This window comes from Pelodiscus sinensis, chromosome 23, assembly GCF_049634645.1.
Source record: "Pelodiscus sinensis isolate JC-2024 chromosome 23, ASM4963464v1, whole genome shotgun sequence".
Classification (NCBI taxonomy): domain Eukaryota; kingdom Metazoa; phylum Chordata; order Testudines; family Trionychidae; genus Pelodiscus; species Pelodiscus sinensis.
The window spans coordinates 5656600-5676632 of record NC_134733.1 but is presented as its reverse complement, the minus strand read 5'-3'; the positions used below and the strand labels follow the sequence as shown (position 1 = coordinate 5676632).

Here is a 20033-nt window from a genome sequence, read left to right as displayed (position 1 = left end):
CCTTACAATGAGGGGTACGGGAGTCAGAGTAAGAAGTCCTCTGGCTGGGCATTATTTCGGAAGGAACCCTCCCAGGGGGACCCCAAATGAGCAACAGCCCCTCCCCAGGGGGGAGAGCTCCGAGCTGGCCCTGAGCGGCCAAACCTGGCCCCAGAATGAGGAACAGCCTGCAGGGAACCTGCTCTCAGCCACTGGGGGGGGGGGGGGGGGGGGGGACCAGCTACCAACCAGAATCCTTTTAAAAGCAAAATCCTTCAGGCCTCTGTCCCTGGGGGAGTCGAAGACCACGGGGAAGATCTTGTGGGGAGCCTCCACGTAGCCAAACTCCATCTCGTCCTGTTGCGGGAGACAGCGGGGGGAGCACGTAGAGCAGCAGCACGGGCGCGGGTGGTGGGCTAAGAACATGGGGGGGGGGGGCGATGGCTGCCTTCCTGGTGGACCGGGAACTTCCTGGTGGACTTCAGAACTGGGGGCTGCCACTGTCCTCTGAGGATCAGCCCAGAGGGGACCTAGAGCACCTGCGCCCAGAGAATCCCTCTCGCTCCTCCTCCAATCCCATCCGTAATGCAGGCTGTTCTCACAGAGCCTGGAATCCAGGGGTGGGGACCCTATGGCCCGAGGCCGGCCCCCAGCTTGCATAGGGGGGCTGGGCTGGCACTCCAGGCCTGCAGCCCCTCTCCTGCTCAGACTCCGCACCCCCAGCCCTCTCCTGCCCAACCCACCAACCATCAGCCCCCTCCTACATCCTCCCTCCTGCCCAACCCACCAGCCCCCAGCCCCCTCCTGTACCCTTCCTCCTGCCAGACCCACCAACCCCCAGCCCCTCCTGCGCCCTCCCTCCTGCCCGACCTCTACGCCAAGCCCTCTTCCTGGCAGCTCCCTGGAATCGCTTTGCTGCCCCGTGCCTCAGTTTCCCTCTCCGTGGCCTAAGGATCAAGCGCTTTGGGATGGCCGGAAGGAACGTGCTAGGTCAGAGCCTGGTGGCGCTACCTGGATCCAGCGGTCTTGCCGGTTTTCCACCTCAGGGCAGACGGTGAGCTTGCAGTTGGCTTTTCTCACCAGGGCTCTCAGCGCCTCCAGAAAATCCCCATTAGGGTTGGCGTCTGTCTCAATGCTGGAAGGAAAATGAGTGACCCATGGAGCAGAAGGGTTCATTAGTTACAGGCAGTGGGGCACAGGGACTTAGCCGGGAGCCAAGCCCCGAGGGACCTTAGCTCCTGGGGAAGGCGAAACCTTGCCAAACAGCCGCACTGCAAATGGGCCCTCATTCCTCCTCCCTCTCCGATCAACGGCAAAGCCCCTGCGGACGTCAGACGCAGCAGCAGGTCCAGGCTCTTCAGCATTTGGACCAGGGCGTCTGGAGACCACGGGAACCAGCCGACAACGCGGCTTCCCTTGCAGGCTGGGCTGGATTGTCCAGGGAGTGGGGGGAGAGGGAGGTTGCTTCAGATTAATGGAGGCTCTTCCCCCGGGTGCCACAGACAACTGCGGTTTCTGCAGCCGGGGACTATCCCCTCCCCACATCCCCCAGGGCACAAATTGTCCCACAAACCGCCCAGATGGAAGGATGCGGGGAAGGGAGGGGGTTGCACCATCCCTGGGGTACCAGTATGACTTGAATCCTCAGCCGTTAAAAGCATTTGCGGAAAATCATGCCAGTCTAGACGTAGCCACTGTGTAAGTGTATGACACATACGCCCACTGTGCTCCTTCGAGCTGGGGATGCCATGTGGCTCCCCCCCACCCCCACCCCACCCAGACTGGCGACTGACAGTCATACCGTTCTTACCTGCAAACAAAAACCTCCAAGGGCTGCAAGGTGTTGGGGGTCATTATCCACGGGGCCACCCGGAAGACAACTGTGTCTGTGAAAAGCGGGGTGTCTGGCTTGTTCTACGGGCAGCAAGAGGCAAAAAACACTAAGCACCGAGCAAAAGCAAAGCCCTTCTCACCGGGGAGACACTGAGCACCCAGGCTGATGCCCCAGGCACAGCTGCCGGCTAGCAGGATGGCTCCCAAACGAAGGACTGGGAAGCCAAGACGCCAGTCACCCCCCCGAAAGGCGGGTTCTCGCACTGGGCTGCCGAGCAAGAGGAGGAGAAGCCTGAGAGCACCTGGCAAGAAATGCCCGGACATTGCAAGTGTGCGGCTGAGGAGTTAGAGGAGGGGGCCTCTGGACAAGGCGGGTAGGGTGGGGGGGAGGGCTGGCTCTGCACTTTCAGAAGGGGCGTGGCCCCGGGCAGAAGGGGCGGGACTGGAGAGTGAACATTCCACGTCAGCCCTTCCCCCCACCACTCAGTGCATCCTGAACCACAGCACCCTCCCCCCACACCGTTAGCACCACCTCGAGAGCACCACGTGACTCTCCCGTCAGAGTGGCCAGGAGCCCCGGGCCCTTTAGAATCACCAGGCCCCAGGGCAACTCCCCCCTGTGCCCCGCCCCGTGGGCAGGCCGGGGTTAAGCCCAGATCTGCCACTTCTCTGGTTCCGCCACCTCCCTGCAGGGGGCTCCCGCCACTCTCGTGGCTTTTCCACGGAAGGGGCGTGGCTTTCTCCAGCGCCTCTCTGAGCCGCTCCAGTCGGGTCTCGCCACAGCCTCGGAAGGGCTCTCCAGGGAGAGCTAAGCTGAGTTCACAGGTGCTGTAGGGGATTCCTCCCGGTGGGGAGGCGGGGCTCCCCGAACTCCACAGACGTGGCTAGGAGGCCCCGTCTGTGCGGCACGTCTACACTGTAACTGGGCTCGCCTTTAGCCCTGGCAGTGGCGAAACACGACCGGGGTTAGGAGCCGTCCCTTAACCGCCACATGCCGCTCGGGACCCTCCATCGCCTTTTCCAGGTGCTCCTTTACTATAGGGGTAACTCGGGCGATCCTGTCCTTCATTCGGAGGACTGCTCCAAATGCAGTAAAACAGAGTCGTGTGTCTGGTCCGTCAAAGCGCCGCTCAGTCCGACTCTGGGCTCAGCCAGCAGCCCCCCTCCTTTCGGCCAGACCAGGGGCCAGACCAGGGGGGGTCGGGGACGGCCAGCAGGTGGGGGTAGGAAGCAGCCCAGGGCAAGGGACAAGAGATAGCCCGGAGAGCTTGATGTGCTTTGGGGGCAACTCCCCGCTGAGCCAGTGGTGGGAACCACCCGCCACTGATAGGGCTCTGGGCTGGGGCCCGGTGAAGAGGGAGGACCCGGGCCCCCTAACCCCCCTTCCCTGGCCCCCCAAAGAAGGGAACCATTTGGATGCGGTATAGACTCGGCCGCTACGCCACATTTACCCCCAGACAGGGGGGGCAGTATAGACTCGGCCGCCAGGCCATACTATACCCCCTCCCAAAGGGGCACGAGGCGTCCACCCCCATAACAGTGCCCAAAACGTGCTCCCCAGGGAAACTCCCTCTCTCAGCAACTGACCAGAAACTCGCGCTCTGGGAACTCTAGTTCAGCAGCAAAGAAAGTTACAGGCAGAGCTGGGAAGCTGGAAGTTCAGGGCTGTTTCTAGTTTGTCTGAGCCTTTCGGTCATCCCAAAGCCCTCCTCCCAGAAAAGGGGGCTATGCTGGCCTGACCCTTGCCTACCTATGTGATCATCCTTCCACTGGATAAAAGGCACTGCAGCTAGACGCATCTCTCTGTACGGCCCATCGTGAAAAGAGTGTTCCCTACCTGCTCGGAGACCTCTAGCAGGGTGACGCTGAAGGAAACCAGCCCTGAGAAGTCAGCATCCGGGAAAACTAATCCCTCGATGTAGAAGGTGTCCTGCTGTCTGCCGGTGGCATCCACTACATAGGATTGTTTATTCATCCCCAGTACATGCCGGTACTGGGAAATCGAGTTATTGCCTGGAGACATGAAGAAACATAGCGCAGTGTGAGCGGGACATTTCACACACTGGGATGGACAGGCAGCAGGGGGAAGGGAGGAAGCAAGTGGTGTGTTCCAAAGAGAACATCTCCTGCAGTCACAGCCGTCCTCAGGATTTGGGGGCCTGGTGCAGGATTATTAAGGTGGTACCCCCTTGCCTGATGTCAACGATTTTTTAGAGCTGTGATTTTGTAATCTTAGCAACACACTAACGCCATGTTTTTGAACCAAATTTTAAACTAAAGTCCTGTCGACTAACACAGTCAATTTCAGAGATCGTCCTGTTAGTCTGTTTCAGCAAAAACAACAAGGAGTCTGGTGACACCCTACAGACTAACCGTTTTATTGTAGCATTTACTTTTGCCACTGTGACGTAGTGGGGGTACTTGCTGGGCTGTGGTGACCCCTGCTGTCTGGAGCAAGACCCAGCAGGGAAAACCTCGCTAGGCAGAGGTAATGCCAAACTTGTTGAGCCAGGGGCCAGACACCCCCCATGGAGAGGAACAAAGGAAGGTGGAATGCTGCCCTGGCTGGGGGGCAGGGCTGGAAGTTGGTTAGTTGGTTGGTGGCTGTCTGTGAGGATGGATGAGACAGCCTAGGGAGAGGAGCTGGAGTTTAGGGGCCCAGTCTCCCCCCAACTCAAGGGGGCCTGAGGCACCCTAGCCCAGCTCTGTGACCAGACTACATCTGTGCTGTGCTGTATCCTGGAGAGGCAATAAACTTCCTCAATTCCACTGGCTGGTGCAGTCTGTTTGTGCCATTTCGGGGTGCAGGAGACGGGGGACCCCAACGCGCCGTCACAGCCACTCACAAAAGCTGATGCTATAATAACTTTGTTAGGCTTTAAGGTGCCACCCAACGCCTTGTTGTTTCATAGCAAATTCGGAAACTGACATATATCCTTCAGGTAGGCAAATGCCTGTCAAATAGCGTCATTACCACTTGAATGGCTCTCACAAGAGAGGTCTGGCAGAACTTTCTACTGTGAAGTTAACTAGATCCTTTTGAAAGGAGGCAGAGCCACAAAAGAGGAATAGGAAGAGGTGGATGGACATTAAGACCCAGCGGTGCCCCAAATTTTTGTGTGCCCTACACAACAGAGTATTCTGCCTATGGATGACACTGCCTGCACTATCCAGTGGACGCCATTAATATTCCTCTACAAGTGGAGATATACACCTCCGAGCCAAATTTTCAAATGTGAGTGTCCAAAGTTGGGCCTCTCACTGCATGGCCTGATTTTTCACGGGGAGCCGCAGGTCTTCAGCACTCAGCTGTGGATTAGCCGTTTAAATAAGAACCAGTTTGTCCAGCAAGATACCCCGCTTGGCTAGAAGTGTCCTGCCCAACACGTCAAGTGGCTGTGACAGCACACTGGAAAGTGGGCAATCCTTAAACCAAACTGCTCAAGATAGTTAAAACCAAAGCAGACTGTGAAGGGCTTCAAAAAAACCTCCCCAAACTAAGTGACTGAGCAACAAAATATCAAACAAAATGTAATGCTGATAAACGTAAAGTAATGAATGTGGGATTTTTTTTTTCAAACTACACATACAATATGATGAGGACTAATTTGGCTACAACTACAAGGCTGTGTTTACATTGGCACCCTTTTCTGGAAAAGGGATGCTAATGAGACACTTTGGAATTGCAAATGCCCCAGGGATTTAAATTTTCCCCGCGGCATTTGCATGAACACGGCTGCCGCTTTTTTCCGGCTCGGGGCTTTGCCGGAGAAAAGCGCCAGTCTAGACAGGTATATTTCGGAAAATAAACTCTTTTCCGGAAGATCCCTTATTCCTACTTAAAATCAGGAATAAGGGATCTTCTGGAAAAGGCTTTATTTTCCGAAAGATTTTTTTCTGGAAAAGGGTGCCAATGTAGACACAGCCCAAGAGATCTCAGAGTCATGGTGGGTAGTTTCTCTGAAAACATCCACTCCGTGCACAGCAGCAGTCAAAAAAGCAAACAGGATGTTAGGAATCATTAAAAAAGGGATGGAGAATAAGACAGAGAATATCTTATTGCCTCTTGTGACAGGGCATTTGCCCTGCACTGGCCCTTTAAGGGCAAAACCCCAGCCCTGAGGGAGGGCTGAGTGCAAAACCCCAGTGGAAGCGGTTCTGGCTAATGAGGGCCCAGCTGGGGGGTATATAAAGGAGGACTCCTGCCAGGAGAGGGAGAGCTGACTGCTGCTCTGGGGAGAGAGCAGGAGGGATCTGACTGCTAGGGAAGCAGCAGGCTTCCAGGAGGTAGAGCAGTGCTGGGAAAGGAAGGCAGAGCTGGGGAAACTCTGGCCAAGCACGCTCCAAGGCTGCAGGGCCTGAAGCAGCCAGGTTAGGCAAAGGCAGCAGGTCCACACCCCTTTGCTAGTGATGAGAGGCCATTACAGACTGCAGTTTGCCCCTGAGGCAGGGGCTAGATGAAGACTGGCAGTGGGTCACTGAGGCAAGGTGGGTACAAGGGAACTGGGTGCCCTGGGGAAGGAAGGACCCTGGAGCGCAGTAGAGTGAACAACACCCCCAGAAGGGGGGCTCAGACACTGGAGTGGGCACTGCTGGAGGACAGTATCCTGAAGAGGACGCCAAGGTCCGTGAATGACACTGGACTAGAGCGGGCAGCTAGAGGGAGGCATCCAGCGAGTCAATAAGCTAATTCCCAGAGCAGCCAACTGGAGGCACCATTGTAGTGAGTCGGCCCTGTGACACCTCTCTATAAAACCAGGTACGCCCACGGCTGGAATACTGTGTACAGATGTGGTCACCTCATCTCAAAAAAGAGATATCGGCATTGGAAAAGGTTCAGAAAAGAGCAACAAAAATGATGAGGCGTTTGGACAGGGTCCCATCTGAAGAGAAATTAAAAAGACTTGGACTTTTCACCTTAGAACAGGGGAGACTAAGGGGGGGATATGATAGAGGTTTGTACAATCATGACTGGTGTGGAAAAACTGAATAAGGAAAAGCTATTTACTTATTCACACAATAAAAGAACTAGGGGTCACCAAATGAAATTGTCAGCAGGTTCAAAACAAACAAAAGGAAGTTTTTCTTCACTCAGCGCACAGTCAACCTGTGGAACTCCTTGCCAGAGGATGTGGTGAAGGCTAGGACTTTAACAGGGTTCAAAAAAAGCTAGATAGCCATTGATGGACCTAACCTCCATGAATCTATTAGCCAGGATGGGTAGGTATGATGTCCCTAACCTCTGTCTGGAAATGAGTGTCAGGGGAGGGATCACGTGAGGCTTACCTGTTGTGTTCCCTCCCTCTGGGGCATCTGGCATTGGCCACTGTGGGCAGACAGGATACTGGGCTAGATGGACCATTGGTCTGACCAGTCTGGCTGTTCTTAGGTACCAGTCTTGTATTTGTTCCCCTACGTCACTCTGCCCCTCTCTGAAGTTTGTTCTGGAAAAACTGACTTGCGCCGTGATTTGGAGGGGTAGGCAGGCTGGCAATCATGTTGCAAAGCAAAGCCTGCCCATGTTTGTTCCGCCGCTGCAGGCAGCTACGCTTAGAAATGCCTAACGAAACATCCAACACGGCTCATTGTCCAAGACCGCATGGGGAGCGGCAGGCCCTGCCCTCTGAAATTTCAGAAGGCTGCTTCAAACAAAGCCGCCTTCTTTTTTCAATCCGCCTACCTGCCCTATAACCCAGCCTTCTAAAAGGGCTCCTGCAAGAGCCGCCGGAGGTGCTCAGAGGGCAGGAAATGTATTTGAAATCGGAGGACTCCACGTTGGACAGGAACCATGAGCCGAAGGAACAGGAAACTAAAATGACCGGGGACGCCTTATCTGTCGGGGTGCTTACAGAGCCATTGGGAGAATGACACTGGCTGTGGAGCTGCAGTGATGCTCTGAGCATGTTGTAGGGTCACTGGGCTTCGAGTGACTGCCAGGCAGCCAGGGTGGTCTTGTAATTCAGTCTCCCGAGAGACGGAGACTGTCCGGCTCTGCCACAGAGTGTGTCTACAGCAGGGGTGGGCAAAAGAGCCTCCACGGGCCGGATCCGCAGGGCGGTGGCAGAACGGAGAAGGCATCGGGCGCTTCCCCGCCCCCAGGCTTTTGCTGGCGGGGGACGTAGGAAGCCTCCTCCCATCCTGCCAGGAGCACGTGCAGCACGGCTCACAGGGAGGGGGGAGAGCGGAGGAGGCCTTGCACACTCCTCCCCCCCTGGCCAATCAGGGCCTGAGGGCAGGGGAGCCGCGTGAAACTTCCTTCACCCTGCCCCAGCCCTGCGAGGAGCCCACGACTCGTGCCACGTGTGCCTCGCAGGGTGGGAGGAGGCTTCCCGCGCTCCTCAGCCCCCAGCCCTGGATTGGCCTGGGGGTGGGGGAGTGTGCCAAGCCTCTTTGAGGGCATGGGTGCCTAGTGGGAAGGGAGGGCAAAGGCGCTCCCCCCAGACCAATCATTGCCCACCCCGGTCTACACTATGAGCTAGGCTGGTGGCTTCCAGCAGGGGGAGGCATTGCCTTCCCAAACCACCAGGCACAGCCCCGCCCATTCCCCACCCCAAAACACCTCCTGTAGGCAGACTGAGGATTGATGTTGCTGCCCCCAGTGCCGCCCTCCATGGTGCTCTGGGGCCAGAAAGTCTGGGGCCGTGCACCCTCCTCCCTCTCCTTGGTGCTGGGGGGCAGGGTCTGGGCAGAAGGGGTAGGGATTGGGGGGCTTGCCTCCCCCAGCCCTACCTCCACCCCCCGCCCATGGTCTCGAGAATGTTCCTACATGTAGAACCCTGCATGGATACCAAATTTGTATCCGCATCTTTATCTGCAAAAGTGAGCCCCGGATGTCCACGTCCACATCCACAGATCTGGATACCCACCGATATCCCACATTTGCAGGGTTCTGCTTGTAGGTTTGTGCTCAGGGGGGCTAGCCCATTCTTCCGCCAGGTAGCAACACCACTATTTTGTAGCATGCCTGTCCATGCGAGTGGCAATCACACGCCTTGTTCCTAGTGTAGATGTACCCACAGACGCCTTGTGTGACACTACACAAGGCATGGAGGCCAGATTTAAACCCCTTGCTCAGGCTGCTAACCAGTTGTTCACCCAAGGACGGGGACTGATGACAGGGGAAAACTTTTTGCCTCCGTTTGAGTTTGTATTTTCCTGCCATGTAATGGGATTGGAGACAGATGGTGGGATGGTGACTTAGCTCTAGAGCTGGGAGACATTTTGGGGCCAAAACTTTTTTCCAGCACAAAATCCACATTGGCACTGAAGCATGTTGTCAGTTTTCACTGATTTGTTTCAGGCAAAAAAAAATGTTTTGATCTTTTCAAAATGAAGCTTTGCAATTCAAATGCCTTTTTGTTTTGAAATGGTCTTAAATTCTATTGGAAAAGGAGTTTTTTTTTTTAAGTTAAAAAAATGTTCAAAATGGACGTGAACATTTTATTGGGGGTTGAATTATGTTTAGGCATTTTCAGCAAATCAGAACATCTGCTTTTCATTCCGTTTTGCTTAGCCACCCGAGTCCCATTGACTGTCATGGGATTTGTCCATGAAGGCACTCAAGAAAATTCCCCTTAAGCCCAATAATAAATGTGAGTGGCCCAGATATTTTGGAGATGGGGCCACCCAAACCCCTAGATAGGAAGGCTGAATACTCACCACTGTCATGGAAAACTCCCACTTTATCCACGTCAGACTCGGAAACATGAAGAACCAACTTGCAAGCGTCAAAGACGGCGGTGGGACCTTGGACTCTCAGGGTCATAAGTGACATGTCTTGAAGATCTTGCAAAGAGAAGACAGGCACTAGCCGCTGTTGTTATTTGTATTAGCATAGAGCCTAGGAGCTCCAGTCAGATCAGCCCTCCCATTGTTCTAGGGCAGTGGTCACCAACCAGTCGATCGGGATCAACTGGTCGATCTCGGCTCTTCTGACAGGTTTGGCCAGGAGGCTGCCAACTGCCTGCACTTCATCTGCCCTTCTCAGCACTGCCCTGCTGCTCCTGCCCCCTGCCTTGGAGGCTCCCCTCACCCCTGGGAACCTCATGCTGCTGTGTAGGGCATGGGAAGAAGAGGAAGGGTGTCCATCCCTCCACCCTCTACCCCATCTCCACAGAGCAGAGGGGGGCAGGGCTGGTGAGAGTTTGCTGGCTGCTTTTAGAAGTGGTGTAGGGATAAGCCGGCCTTAGCCCCCTGCACCACCACCCAGAAGCCACCTGTGGTAAGTGGTGCCCACCTGGAGCCAGCATCCCAAACCCTGGTCCCAATCCTGAACCCCTCCTGCACCCCAAATCCCTGCTCCCAGCCTGATAAAAGTGAGCGAGGATAGGGGAGGGAGGATGGAGTGAGCAGAGGCGGGGCTTCGGAAAAGGGGCGGGAAGGAGGCGGGGCCAGGGTGTTTGGGTCTGAGGTTGACCCTGGATTGCACTTAAATTCAAAAAGTGATCCTCTGCTCAAAAACTGGTGAGCCCTGCTCTAGGGGCTGTTACAATAGAGCAAAGAGACACTCCAAGAAGTCATGGTCTGAGACAAGAGACTAGGGCAATGTCTACACTCGCGGCTTCTTGCGCGAGTAATATGCAAATGAGGCTAAGTGTGGAATATCGTAATGCCGTTCTTCCTGAAAAGTAATAGATGTAACGGCATTGCGCAAGAGGGTTTTTCTTGCGCAAGAAGGGGCAGCGTAGACGCTCCTTCTTGCGCAAAAGCCTCTTCCTCAAAAATGGCGGCTCATTAGATATGCAAACGAGGCTTGGTGATATTCCATGCTTAGCCTCATTTGCATAGCTGTGGCGCAAGATCGCGCCAGTGTAGACATCGCCTAGGAGTGGCCTTTGTGCAGATTAGGGGAGGACACTTCCAAAGTGGATTAAGCCGCACTGCACAATGATACAGTTGGGGAGGAAAAGGAGCCCAGGGTATGTCTACACTACCCTCCTAGTTCGAACTAGCGGGGTAATGTAGGCATACCGCACTTGCAAATGAAGCCCAGGATTTGAATTTCCCGGGCTTCATTTGCATAAGCGGGGAGCCGCCATTTTTAAAACCCCGCTGGTTCGAACCCCGTGCAGCGCGGGGCACGAACTAGGTAGTTCGAACTAGGCTTCCTAGTTCGAACTACCGTTACTCCTCATTTCACGAGGAGTAACGGTAGTTCAAACTAGGAAGCCTAGTCCGAACTACCTAGTTCGAGCCCCGTGTAGCCGCGCTGCACGGGGTTCGAACCAGCGGGGTTTTAAAAATGGCGGCTCCCCGCTTATGCAAATGAAGCCCGGGAAATTGAAATCCCGGGATTCATTTGCAAGTGCGGTATGCCTACATTACCCCGCTAGTTCGAACTAGCGGGGTAGTGTAGACGTACCCCCAGGGAGTTAACGCAGTATAGCTACTGTGCTTAATTCATGCCCTGGCTCGCTGGTTCTCACACTCCTCTGTGCAGATGACCCTAAGAGGGGAGGGGAGATGTATAGAGAAGGCTTCCCCCTCATCCCCCCACAACAAAAGACAAGTAGCTGTGACTAGCAACACGAGACAAGGATACCTCGCTGTGCTGTAATCGTAGTGGTGGCATGTGACAGGGTTGGAGAGGTGACCCTAATTCTGGCCTGGCCTGGCTCACTTTCCAGTTTCCCCTCGGCACCTGTCTAATGCTTGGCCCAGAGCAGAGATCTGTCCCCAGCGAGTACCTGCACTGGACCGCACATACTGGGAAGCACTGTCCATATCGTGGCAGTCCCTGTCACAGTCCTTGTCGCAGTTCACCAGCAACACGGCTCCCTGCCCGTCAGGGCCCCACGTCCATTCCGTCTGTAGAGGATACACAAAGGGATCTGGAACAAAAACTGACCAGGCCAGTGAGGCTGAATGCATCTTCCTCTTCCCCCAGAACCTACCCTCCCTTTCCTCCTTCCTCCCCGCAGTCCTGGAAGCCACCTTGTAAAGCAAATGTACTGAGTCAGCAAATCCAAATGCAGCCTCCGGTGGAAACGAAGGGGCCATTTACACTGCACTGGGAAGGTGACACACCTGGAATCAAAGCTAGCACGGGGACAGGATGGCTGTGAAGCTGCAGCAGCATAGGTGCAGGCTTGGACTAGCCCTTTCTGGTCAGACTCTTTGTGGCCATTCAAGTATGTACCCAGGGTTATTCAGTGATCAAACTTCCCAGTTGCAATGCAGACATTCTCTAAGGGCATGTCTACACTAGGAAATGATATTGAAATAACTAAACTTGAAATCATAACTCCCGAAATAACTATTTCGAAAGAAGCCTATTCTCCCAGGAAAGCAAGAGTACAGATTTTGAAATAACCAGACCATAACTTCGAAATAAAAGCTTGGAAGTGTGTAATCTCTACTTATTTCAAAATAAGGGGAGGTTATTTAGAAATAACTACCTAGTGGAGACAAAAGTCCAGAGCTGTATTTATGGTAGGAAAATAGAGTTTTAACATGTTAGTGTGCTAACACCCAGAGGTAGACAAGGGAATTAGTTGTAGTGTTAACACAAAACAAGCAAGGTGCGTCTAGACTGGCAAGGTTTTGCGCAAAAGCAACTGCTTTTGCGCAAAACCTTGCCGCCTGTCTACACTGGCCGCGAGAATTTGCGCAAGAGCACTGATGTTCTAATGTAAGAAATCAGTGCTTCTTGTGCAAATACTTTGACGATCCCAGTCAGGGATAAGCCCTCTTGCACAAGAATACTTGCGCAAGAGGGCCAGTGTAGACAGGCATCTTAATTTCTTGCACAAGGAAGCCCGATGGCTAAAATGGCCATCGGAGCTTTCTTGCGCAAAAGCACGTCTATACCGGGCACGGATGCTTTTGCGCAAAAGCAAATCTTTTGCGCAACGGCACTTGCCAATATAGACGCTCTTTTGTGTGAATAGTTTTAACAGAAAAACTTTTCCATTAAAAGTATTTGCGCTAAATCATGCCAGTCTAGACGCAGCCGCAGTGTGGACGTTTTCTTTTTGTGCAAAAACCCCTTTTTCTGCAAGATCGGTATACCTCCTTTTTTGGGGCATAAGGATCTTGCAGAAAAAGGGGGTTTGGTGCAAAAGAAACTCCACACTGCTTGGTTTTGCGCAAAAACCCAGCGCAAAAATGGACCGGCAGAAAATATGCAAATGAGATCACGACTCATGCAAACAAGTCCCTCATTAGCATATGTTTTGTGGCAAAAACTCGTAGTGTAGACATAGTCGATGTGAAGGAGGGCAGAAGTTACTTGCTTTCCCTGTAGAGAGTCCCTTGAGAGCAGCTGGGGCATGTCTATCCCTGGAATACTTGGGCATCTGCCTTTTCAGCCCAGGCATGGAGCAAGCCTGCATCCCCTGCAAACACACAGATCCAGGTCTGAAGGGAATCCCTTGCTGATCTCAAGTCTGATGGGAAAAGATAGGGAGCCAAATTCTTTTCTCTAATGCGACTGCTGCTCCTCCCAGCTCTGCCCTGCAGTAGCCCAGGGGAGAATTAGGCACAGGGCCAACTCTGTATTCTTTAGTGATAGGGCATGATGCAGACTGGGACTAGGTTGGCTTCTTCAGCCATTCGGAAACCAGCCCGTCTCCACACACGGGCTTTGTCGCTGTCCCCGGCTGGTTGCAGGTGCCCGTTAGGAAAGGGACAAGACGAGATGGGATCCACTCAACGTGCTCCCATGCTGAATGCTTTCCCTTGCTCTTTGCTTACAGGTGCAAAATGTCCCATTACCTTGTTGGTTCCATTGCTCTCCACCCTCCCGCTGCGGCTCGTGTCGGCATCCAGAGAGACATCTGAAATCACAAAAGGAGGAGGACGCCACAGCGCGGCTGGCAGGAGAGTACACAACCAGCACTGACGCCTTCGAGGTGTCCTTAACGCTATCCACCCATCTCTGGGCAGCACCAACTCCTCCACCCTCCTATGCACCGTTGGGTTCAAGAAGGACTCCGGGTCTCCCTTCACAATCTGCATTTTCCGACCTTTTCCTGCTCCTTCCTATAATTGTCCTCTGCCTACTCCCTGGGTATGTCTACACTATGAAGTTTTTTTTTCAGAAAAACTGCCGTTTTTCTGAAAAAACTCTGATTACGTCCACACTGCAATTGCGTTCTTCCACAAGAAAATCGAAAGAACAGAAGGGTTTTTCCGGCATTAGTAATCCTCATTCTCTAAGGAAAAAGCCTTTTTCCAAAAGAGCTCTTTCACAAAAAGGCGCATGTGGACGGAGAAGAGAGTTTTTTCAGAAGAAGAGAAAAGAGGAAAAAGCACAGGTGCCCTGGTGGCCACTCCGTCCGTAGTAATCACAGCTGAAATGCGAGAGAGCGTCCGTTCAGTGGGGATCTGTCAAAAAAGCAGATCACTTTTTCGATGCACTTTGGCAGTGTGGATGGTCTCTTTCAGAAGAAGTTTTTTTGGAAGATCTCTTCTGGAAAAGCTTCTTCCGAAAGAAGCCTGCAGACTAGACATAGCCCCAGCTTGGTGCCTTGAGCAGGAAATCACCGGTGGAAATGGTTCCATGGATGCACTGAGTCTTAGGCCCATTTCCTTGATATCCATATTTTGCTGTTGAATGAAGACTAACCACAGCGGGGGCAGGAAGAAGTGTTTCTAGAACATGGGCATGTAAACACCAAAATATGTGTTTGCCCTGAACTATGAGGGCAGGGGACTGGACTTGATGACTTCTAGAGGTCCCTTCCAGTTCTAGTGTTCTAGGATTCAATGATTTTAAATGGGTCCTTCCTTGGGAAGAGCTCCTTCCCCTCCAGATTTCTGACCATATGCTCCTTACTGTGCCCCTAGCCAATAGTAGCCTTTAGAGCTGCAAATGGAGGTTCTGTCTGGTAGTCCACTCAGCTGATCAAAAAAAAAGACAGTGGAAGAAACAAAGTGAGTGTCATGCAGTGGACATGCAAGTGGAGGGGGAGGCGGCTGCTTTTCTGAACATCCAGAGGCAGGTCATGGAGTGTGGTGTTTTGAAAACTTGTGTTAAAATTCAGGCTGTCAAAGGATGAATACAATCAATTGTGATTAATTGCATTATTAAAATAGTTGTGCAATTAATGACACGGTTGAACAATAATAGAACATTTATTTAAATACTTTTGGAATTTTTTTCTCTGCTTTCAAAAGATCTTGATGTTTGGTTGCAATGCAGAATGCACTTTATTTTCTTATTCCAAATGTCTGCACAGTGAGAAACAAAAGAATTGGCTTTTTTTCAATTCATCACATACAACCAGCGTAGCGCAGTCTCTGTGGCGTGAACATTGAATGACAACGATAGAATTCTGTGCAAACCTTAACTGCATTCAAAAATAAAACAATGTCACACTTCAGAGCAGTGTTTCTTAAATTGTGTGCCGCAAGGCAGTCGGAGGTGTGCCAGGGAGAACAACAGAATTCAAAATGGCCACCCTTAAAGGGGTAGGCAACTTTTTTTTTCTCAATAACTTTTCCACTTGCTTTTTTTTTTTTTTTTTTGCTCAACAAAAAACCCTTGGTGTTCTCCATAAAAAAAAATAATTATTGTTTGATGTTCCTCCATCTTAAAAAGTTTAAGAAACACTGCTTTAGGGCCTGCATACAAGTCCACTCAGTCTTACTTCTTTTGTCAGAAACAAGTTTGTTCACATTTGCCGGCGATAATGCTGCCTGCTTCTTGTTCACCTGGAGCGGAGAGCAGACGTGGGACTGTTGCAGCTGGTGTCGCAAGATTATTTATAGGTCTGATTAATCTCTCCCTTCTTGCTTCGTCTGTCATGCCAGAGGACATGCATCTATGCCAAGGGTGGGCAAGATGGATCTGGCCCACCAAGCTTTCGGATGGCTGGAGAGAGGAGAAGACTTTTCATGATGTTCTTGCCCTCCAGCAAAATCTCTTAGCTCCCATTGGCCAATCTCTCAGTTTCCAGCCAATAGGAGCTGAGAATTTTTGCTGAGAACAAGGACAGTGTAGGAAGCCTTCTTCCTTCCTCCTCGACCCCCTTTCCTTTCCCCCTCCCTCTCCCTATTATGTCCTGAGCAGAGCCATGTGGAGCAGCCAGTAGCAGACAGTCTGCCTCAGGTTTTCTTCTGGGAAGTGCCTCCCAGCCAGAGCCTACCTCTGGCACCCCAGCCCTTCTCTTCCCCGCCCCTCTGCCCCCCTTCCACATACTGAAACCCTCTGCTCCCTCTTGCACTTGTACTCCCTCCCAGATCTGGCTCCCGCAGTCTTCTGCCCCAACTCTCAATCCCCTGCCACCCTAGGTCACATCCCAAAATTCTATATCCCAGTCTCCTGCCTGAGGTCACAACTGCCTCCTTCACCCAAACTCCCTCCCAGACCCCATTCTCCCTCCTGCACCTCAATCCCCTACTCCAAGCTCCCTTCTGCACCAACCTCCATCCCAGACCCCGGAATTCCTCCATTCATAATCATGGAAGAGTGTGGCCCTCGACCACTTTCCAAAATCTTGGAGTGACCTCTCCCCCCATCAAAAATGTATTGCCCACCCCAGTCGATGCTGACGATGGGTTTTGCTTGATAACAAACCAAAGCAGTGCAGACAGGTGCATGGTCATTTTCATTAGCTGAGTCAGATGCCACAGGAGGAGGTTGATTTTCTTTTTTGGTGGTTTGGGTGCTATAGTTTCTGCAGTGGAGTGTTGCTGTTTTAAGTCTTCTGAACACCCGTTCCACACCTCCCTCCCTGTCGGATTCTGAAAGGCACTTCAGTTTCTTAAACCTTGGATCAAGTGCTGTAAAAAAATCTCACATTGATTCCTTTCTTGTGTTCTGTCAAATCTGCTGCAGAGAGAGTGTTCTTAAAATGAACATGTGCTGAATCATCATCCGAGATGACTATAACATGAAATATATGGCAGAATGTGGATAGAACAGAGCCAGAGACGTACAATTCTCTCCCAAGGTGTTCAGTCACAACTTTAATTCATGTATTTTTTATTAACGAGCATCATCAGCATAGAAGTGGGTCCTCATGGCTGAAGGGTGAAGGGCTGTGCGAATGTTTAGCATCTCTGGCACATAAATACCTTGCAATGCTGGTGACAGAAGCCCCCTCGTGAACACCTGTTCTCACTTTCTGGTGACATTGTAAATAAGAAGTGGGCAGCATTATCTCACCTAAATGTACACAAACTTGTTTGTCTTAGCAAATGACTGAAGAAGAAGTTGGACTGAGTGGACTTGGAGGCTCTAAAATTTTCCATAGTTTTGTTTTTAAGGGCAGTTACGTAACATCAACAAAATCTCCCTTTGTAAGTTGCGTTTTCATGATAAAGAAACTGCACGTCCGTCAGCTCCCTACGGCGGGGTTTTCAAAAGCACGTACGGTAGAACCTCAGTGTGACAAACCCCTCAGGAAGGGTGGCTGTTCGTCACTCCCACATGTTTGTAGGTCTCAACAAGACGTTATGGCTGTTCTTTCAAAAGTTTTCAAGTGGCCATTGACTAAACACAGCTTTGAAACTTTATTAGGCAGAAGAAAAATGTTGCTTTCCCTTAACTTTTTTTACTAGGTTACCACCCATGCCTGGCCCCCTCTCTCTGGCCACAAAAATCTTTCACTTCACTGAAAGCTGGCCTCCTCCTCCCACCCACCACCTGACAGGGGCCTGTTCTCTTTCCCCCTTCCCAGCCTGCCAGCAGCTTGTTCTCCCATCCCCAGGCTCTCCCAAGCCTCTAAGGGCCTTTTCTCTCCTCCCGGCCAGACCGCCCCACCCTGCCCTGCCCTGCCCCGTCCTGCCCCGCCCCACCACCAGGGGCTTTTTCTCCCCTGCCCCAGCCCTGTTCTGGCACTGGGGCCAAAGGCCAGGAGAGGGGGTTTAAGGCAGGCAGGCTTCTTCCTGGTTTGCTAACAGGCAAGATGACGGAGACAAGGCTCTGCTGGCCACTCCGTTGATGGTGCAGCTGCCCCCATAGATGCTCTGCAGGCTACCTCGCCCCTGGGGGTTCGCTGCCCCCTGTGGCCGTTCTCAGTGTCACATCCCTCTGGGCAGCCCCTCACCTCCCATGTTATGGAAAACAGTCCCTTTCCCGGGGCTTCTGGCTGTCCTGGCACAACCAAACCCTGAACTTGTTTTAACTTAGGAAAAACGGAAGCTGCCTACCAGATTTGGTGGCCCTAACTCTGACTCAAGGATTACGTTCTCATGGAGGAATTCTTGAGCAAACAGACTCGCAGACAGACACACAGGCAGATGCACAACTATCTGTCTCTCTCTCTACACACACACACACACACCATATTGTATATATTTAATGTAGGGAGGTTCATATCTTTTTCTCTTCCCTTTCAATAGCTTATAATGAAGTGGATGGAAAAAACAGAAAAAGTGAACGTATCTATCCTCACACGCAACCTAAACCCCATTTTGCTGAATAGTTGGCACGGCTCAAGTGTACTTAGCCAATTGTTTTCACAGTACTTACTGACACAGGTGAGGTACAACCAAGCCCCCTCTATTGGTGCATCCTCGATCGGTCCATAGTATGAAATCCTAACCTGTGAAGACATTGCCTGGTGACGACCAATTCCAGCAAACGTCCATAGCATGCTATACTCACTTTGTCCAATGTGTTTTCTTCCCCGCAGGGTGGCAGCACTCAATGAGGGAGTGATGCCCGATATCGGTTGAGGTTGGGGGGTCGGGATGGAGGCCACCCTCAATAAATCCGAGGGAGGGCCAGGCCTAGGCCAGCTGATGAAATCACAGAATGGGAAGGGATGTCTCCCAGAGTCATAGAGTCCATCCCCTGCACTCACGGCCGTTGTTGAGTCATTCAGTTAAATAAAAAAAACCAACTCGCCACCAGGCCTAATGCTTGCTAAGGGGAGCTGGGAAAGGCCATGCCGATGGATTTCTCACCCCAGCATTCACCTATGGAACAGTGCTTGGGGACGCCCATTCCATGGAAGCCTGCGTGTAGTTTCTGGGATCAGGGCAGTGAGCCTCCTGACCCGGGTTAATGGACGGGGGCTAGCAGGGCTCTACTCACAGCTGTGTATTCAGCACTTTGAAGCTGCCGCTCCGGTTCGGAAGCCTACTGCTATTTTTAGAGCGTTAGCACAAGCCCCGCTAGCCTGAACCTGTCAATCCAGGATGGGAAGTTCTCTGCCATGGGCTATGCAGACCAGTGGGGCGCACGTTTTTCCCGTCATCCCAGCCCCTGCCAGTCACAGAATTTGTCATTTCTCTCCTCCCACCCGCCACTGATTATCTCAAGTAATCTCTTAGTTCTGCATCTGCGTTTAGAGCTGGATAGCCAGACGGCACTGGCCACGGGAGAGCGCATTCATAGGACTGGGGGAATCCCAGTTTCTTTGTACCTTCCCAGAAACACTTGTGTGCACCCCCGGGGGGGCATCTCGCCCCAATTTGTACCCTGCTCATCTAAGCAATTCCCACGCACAGTTAATCTCCATGGCTACGTCTAGACGGGCATGATTTTCCGGAAATGCTTTTAACGGAGAAGTTTGCCGTTAAAAGCATTTGCGGAAAAGAGCATCTAGATTGGCACGGATGCTTTTCCGCAAAAGACCCTTTTTGCGGAAAAGCGTCCGTGCCAATCTAGATGCGTTTTTGCGCAAGAAAACCCCGATTGCCATTTTGCGTGAGAGGGCTTTTGCCCGAACGGGAGCAGCATAGCATTTCCGCAAGAAGCACTGATTTCAGACAGTGGGATGTCAGTGTTTTTGTGGAAATTCAAGTGGCCAGTGTAGACAGCTGGCAAGCTTTTCTGCAAAAGCAGTTGCTTTTGCGGAAAAACTTGCCAGTCTAGACACAGCCCATGCGTACCATTGCCACAGTTGTGACGGCGAGTTGCAGCTCCCCCGATCATGCAGCCCCATAGCAGCATGAACAGACTCCGCCAGCCAGTAGAATAGAGGGGGTTTATTGCTTCTCCCGGATACAGCACAGCCTAGACGTGACGTGGCTACAGGAGTCTGGACCAGGATGCCTCAGACCCCTTGAGATGGAGTGCCACGGTGTGTCGGCGGATTGGGGGTCCCCCGTCTCCTGCACCCCGAAATGGCACAAACAGACTGCACCAGCCGGTGGAATAGAGGAAGTTTATTGCCTCTCCAGGTTACAGCACAGCACAGATGGAATCTGGTCACAGAGCTGGGCTAGGATGCCTCAGGCCCCCTTGAGATGGGGGAGACTGGGCCCCTAAACTCCAGCCCCTTTCCCTAGGCTGTCTCCTCCATGATACCAGCCAGCCACTAAAC

At 52.3% G+C, this 20033-nt stretch overlaps 1 protein-coding gene across 1 annotated transcript in view; it reads right to left on the bottom strand.

The window, feature by feature from the left end:
• Positions 1-20033, bottom strand: part of LOC102445288 (protein-arginine deiminase type-3-like) — a 46412-nt gene that overhangs the window by 11018 nt on the left and 15361 nt on the right. Inside the window, exons 3-10 of the mRNA XM_075906414.1 lie at positions 18233-18305; positions 13528-13589; positions 11499-11619; positions 9472-9597; positions 3650-3825; positions 1790-1893; positions 991-1114; positions 229-336 (exon numbers count right to left, since the gene is read on the bottom strand). Of these exons, the coding sequence (XP_075762529.1) occupies positions 229-336; positions 991-1114; positions 1790-1893; positions 3650-3825; positions 9472-9597; positions 11499-11619; positions 13528-13589; positions 18233-18305 (894 nt within the window). The remainder of the gene's footprint in view (positions 1-228; positions 337-990; positions 1115-1789; positions 1894-3649; positions 3826-9471; positions 9598-11498; positions 11620-13527; positions 13590-18232; positions 18306-20033) is intronic.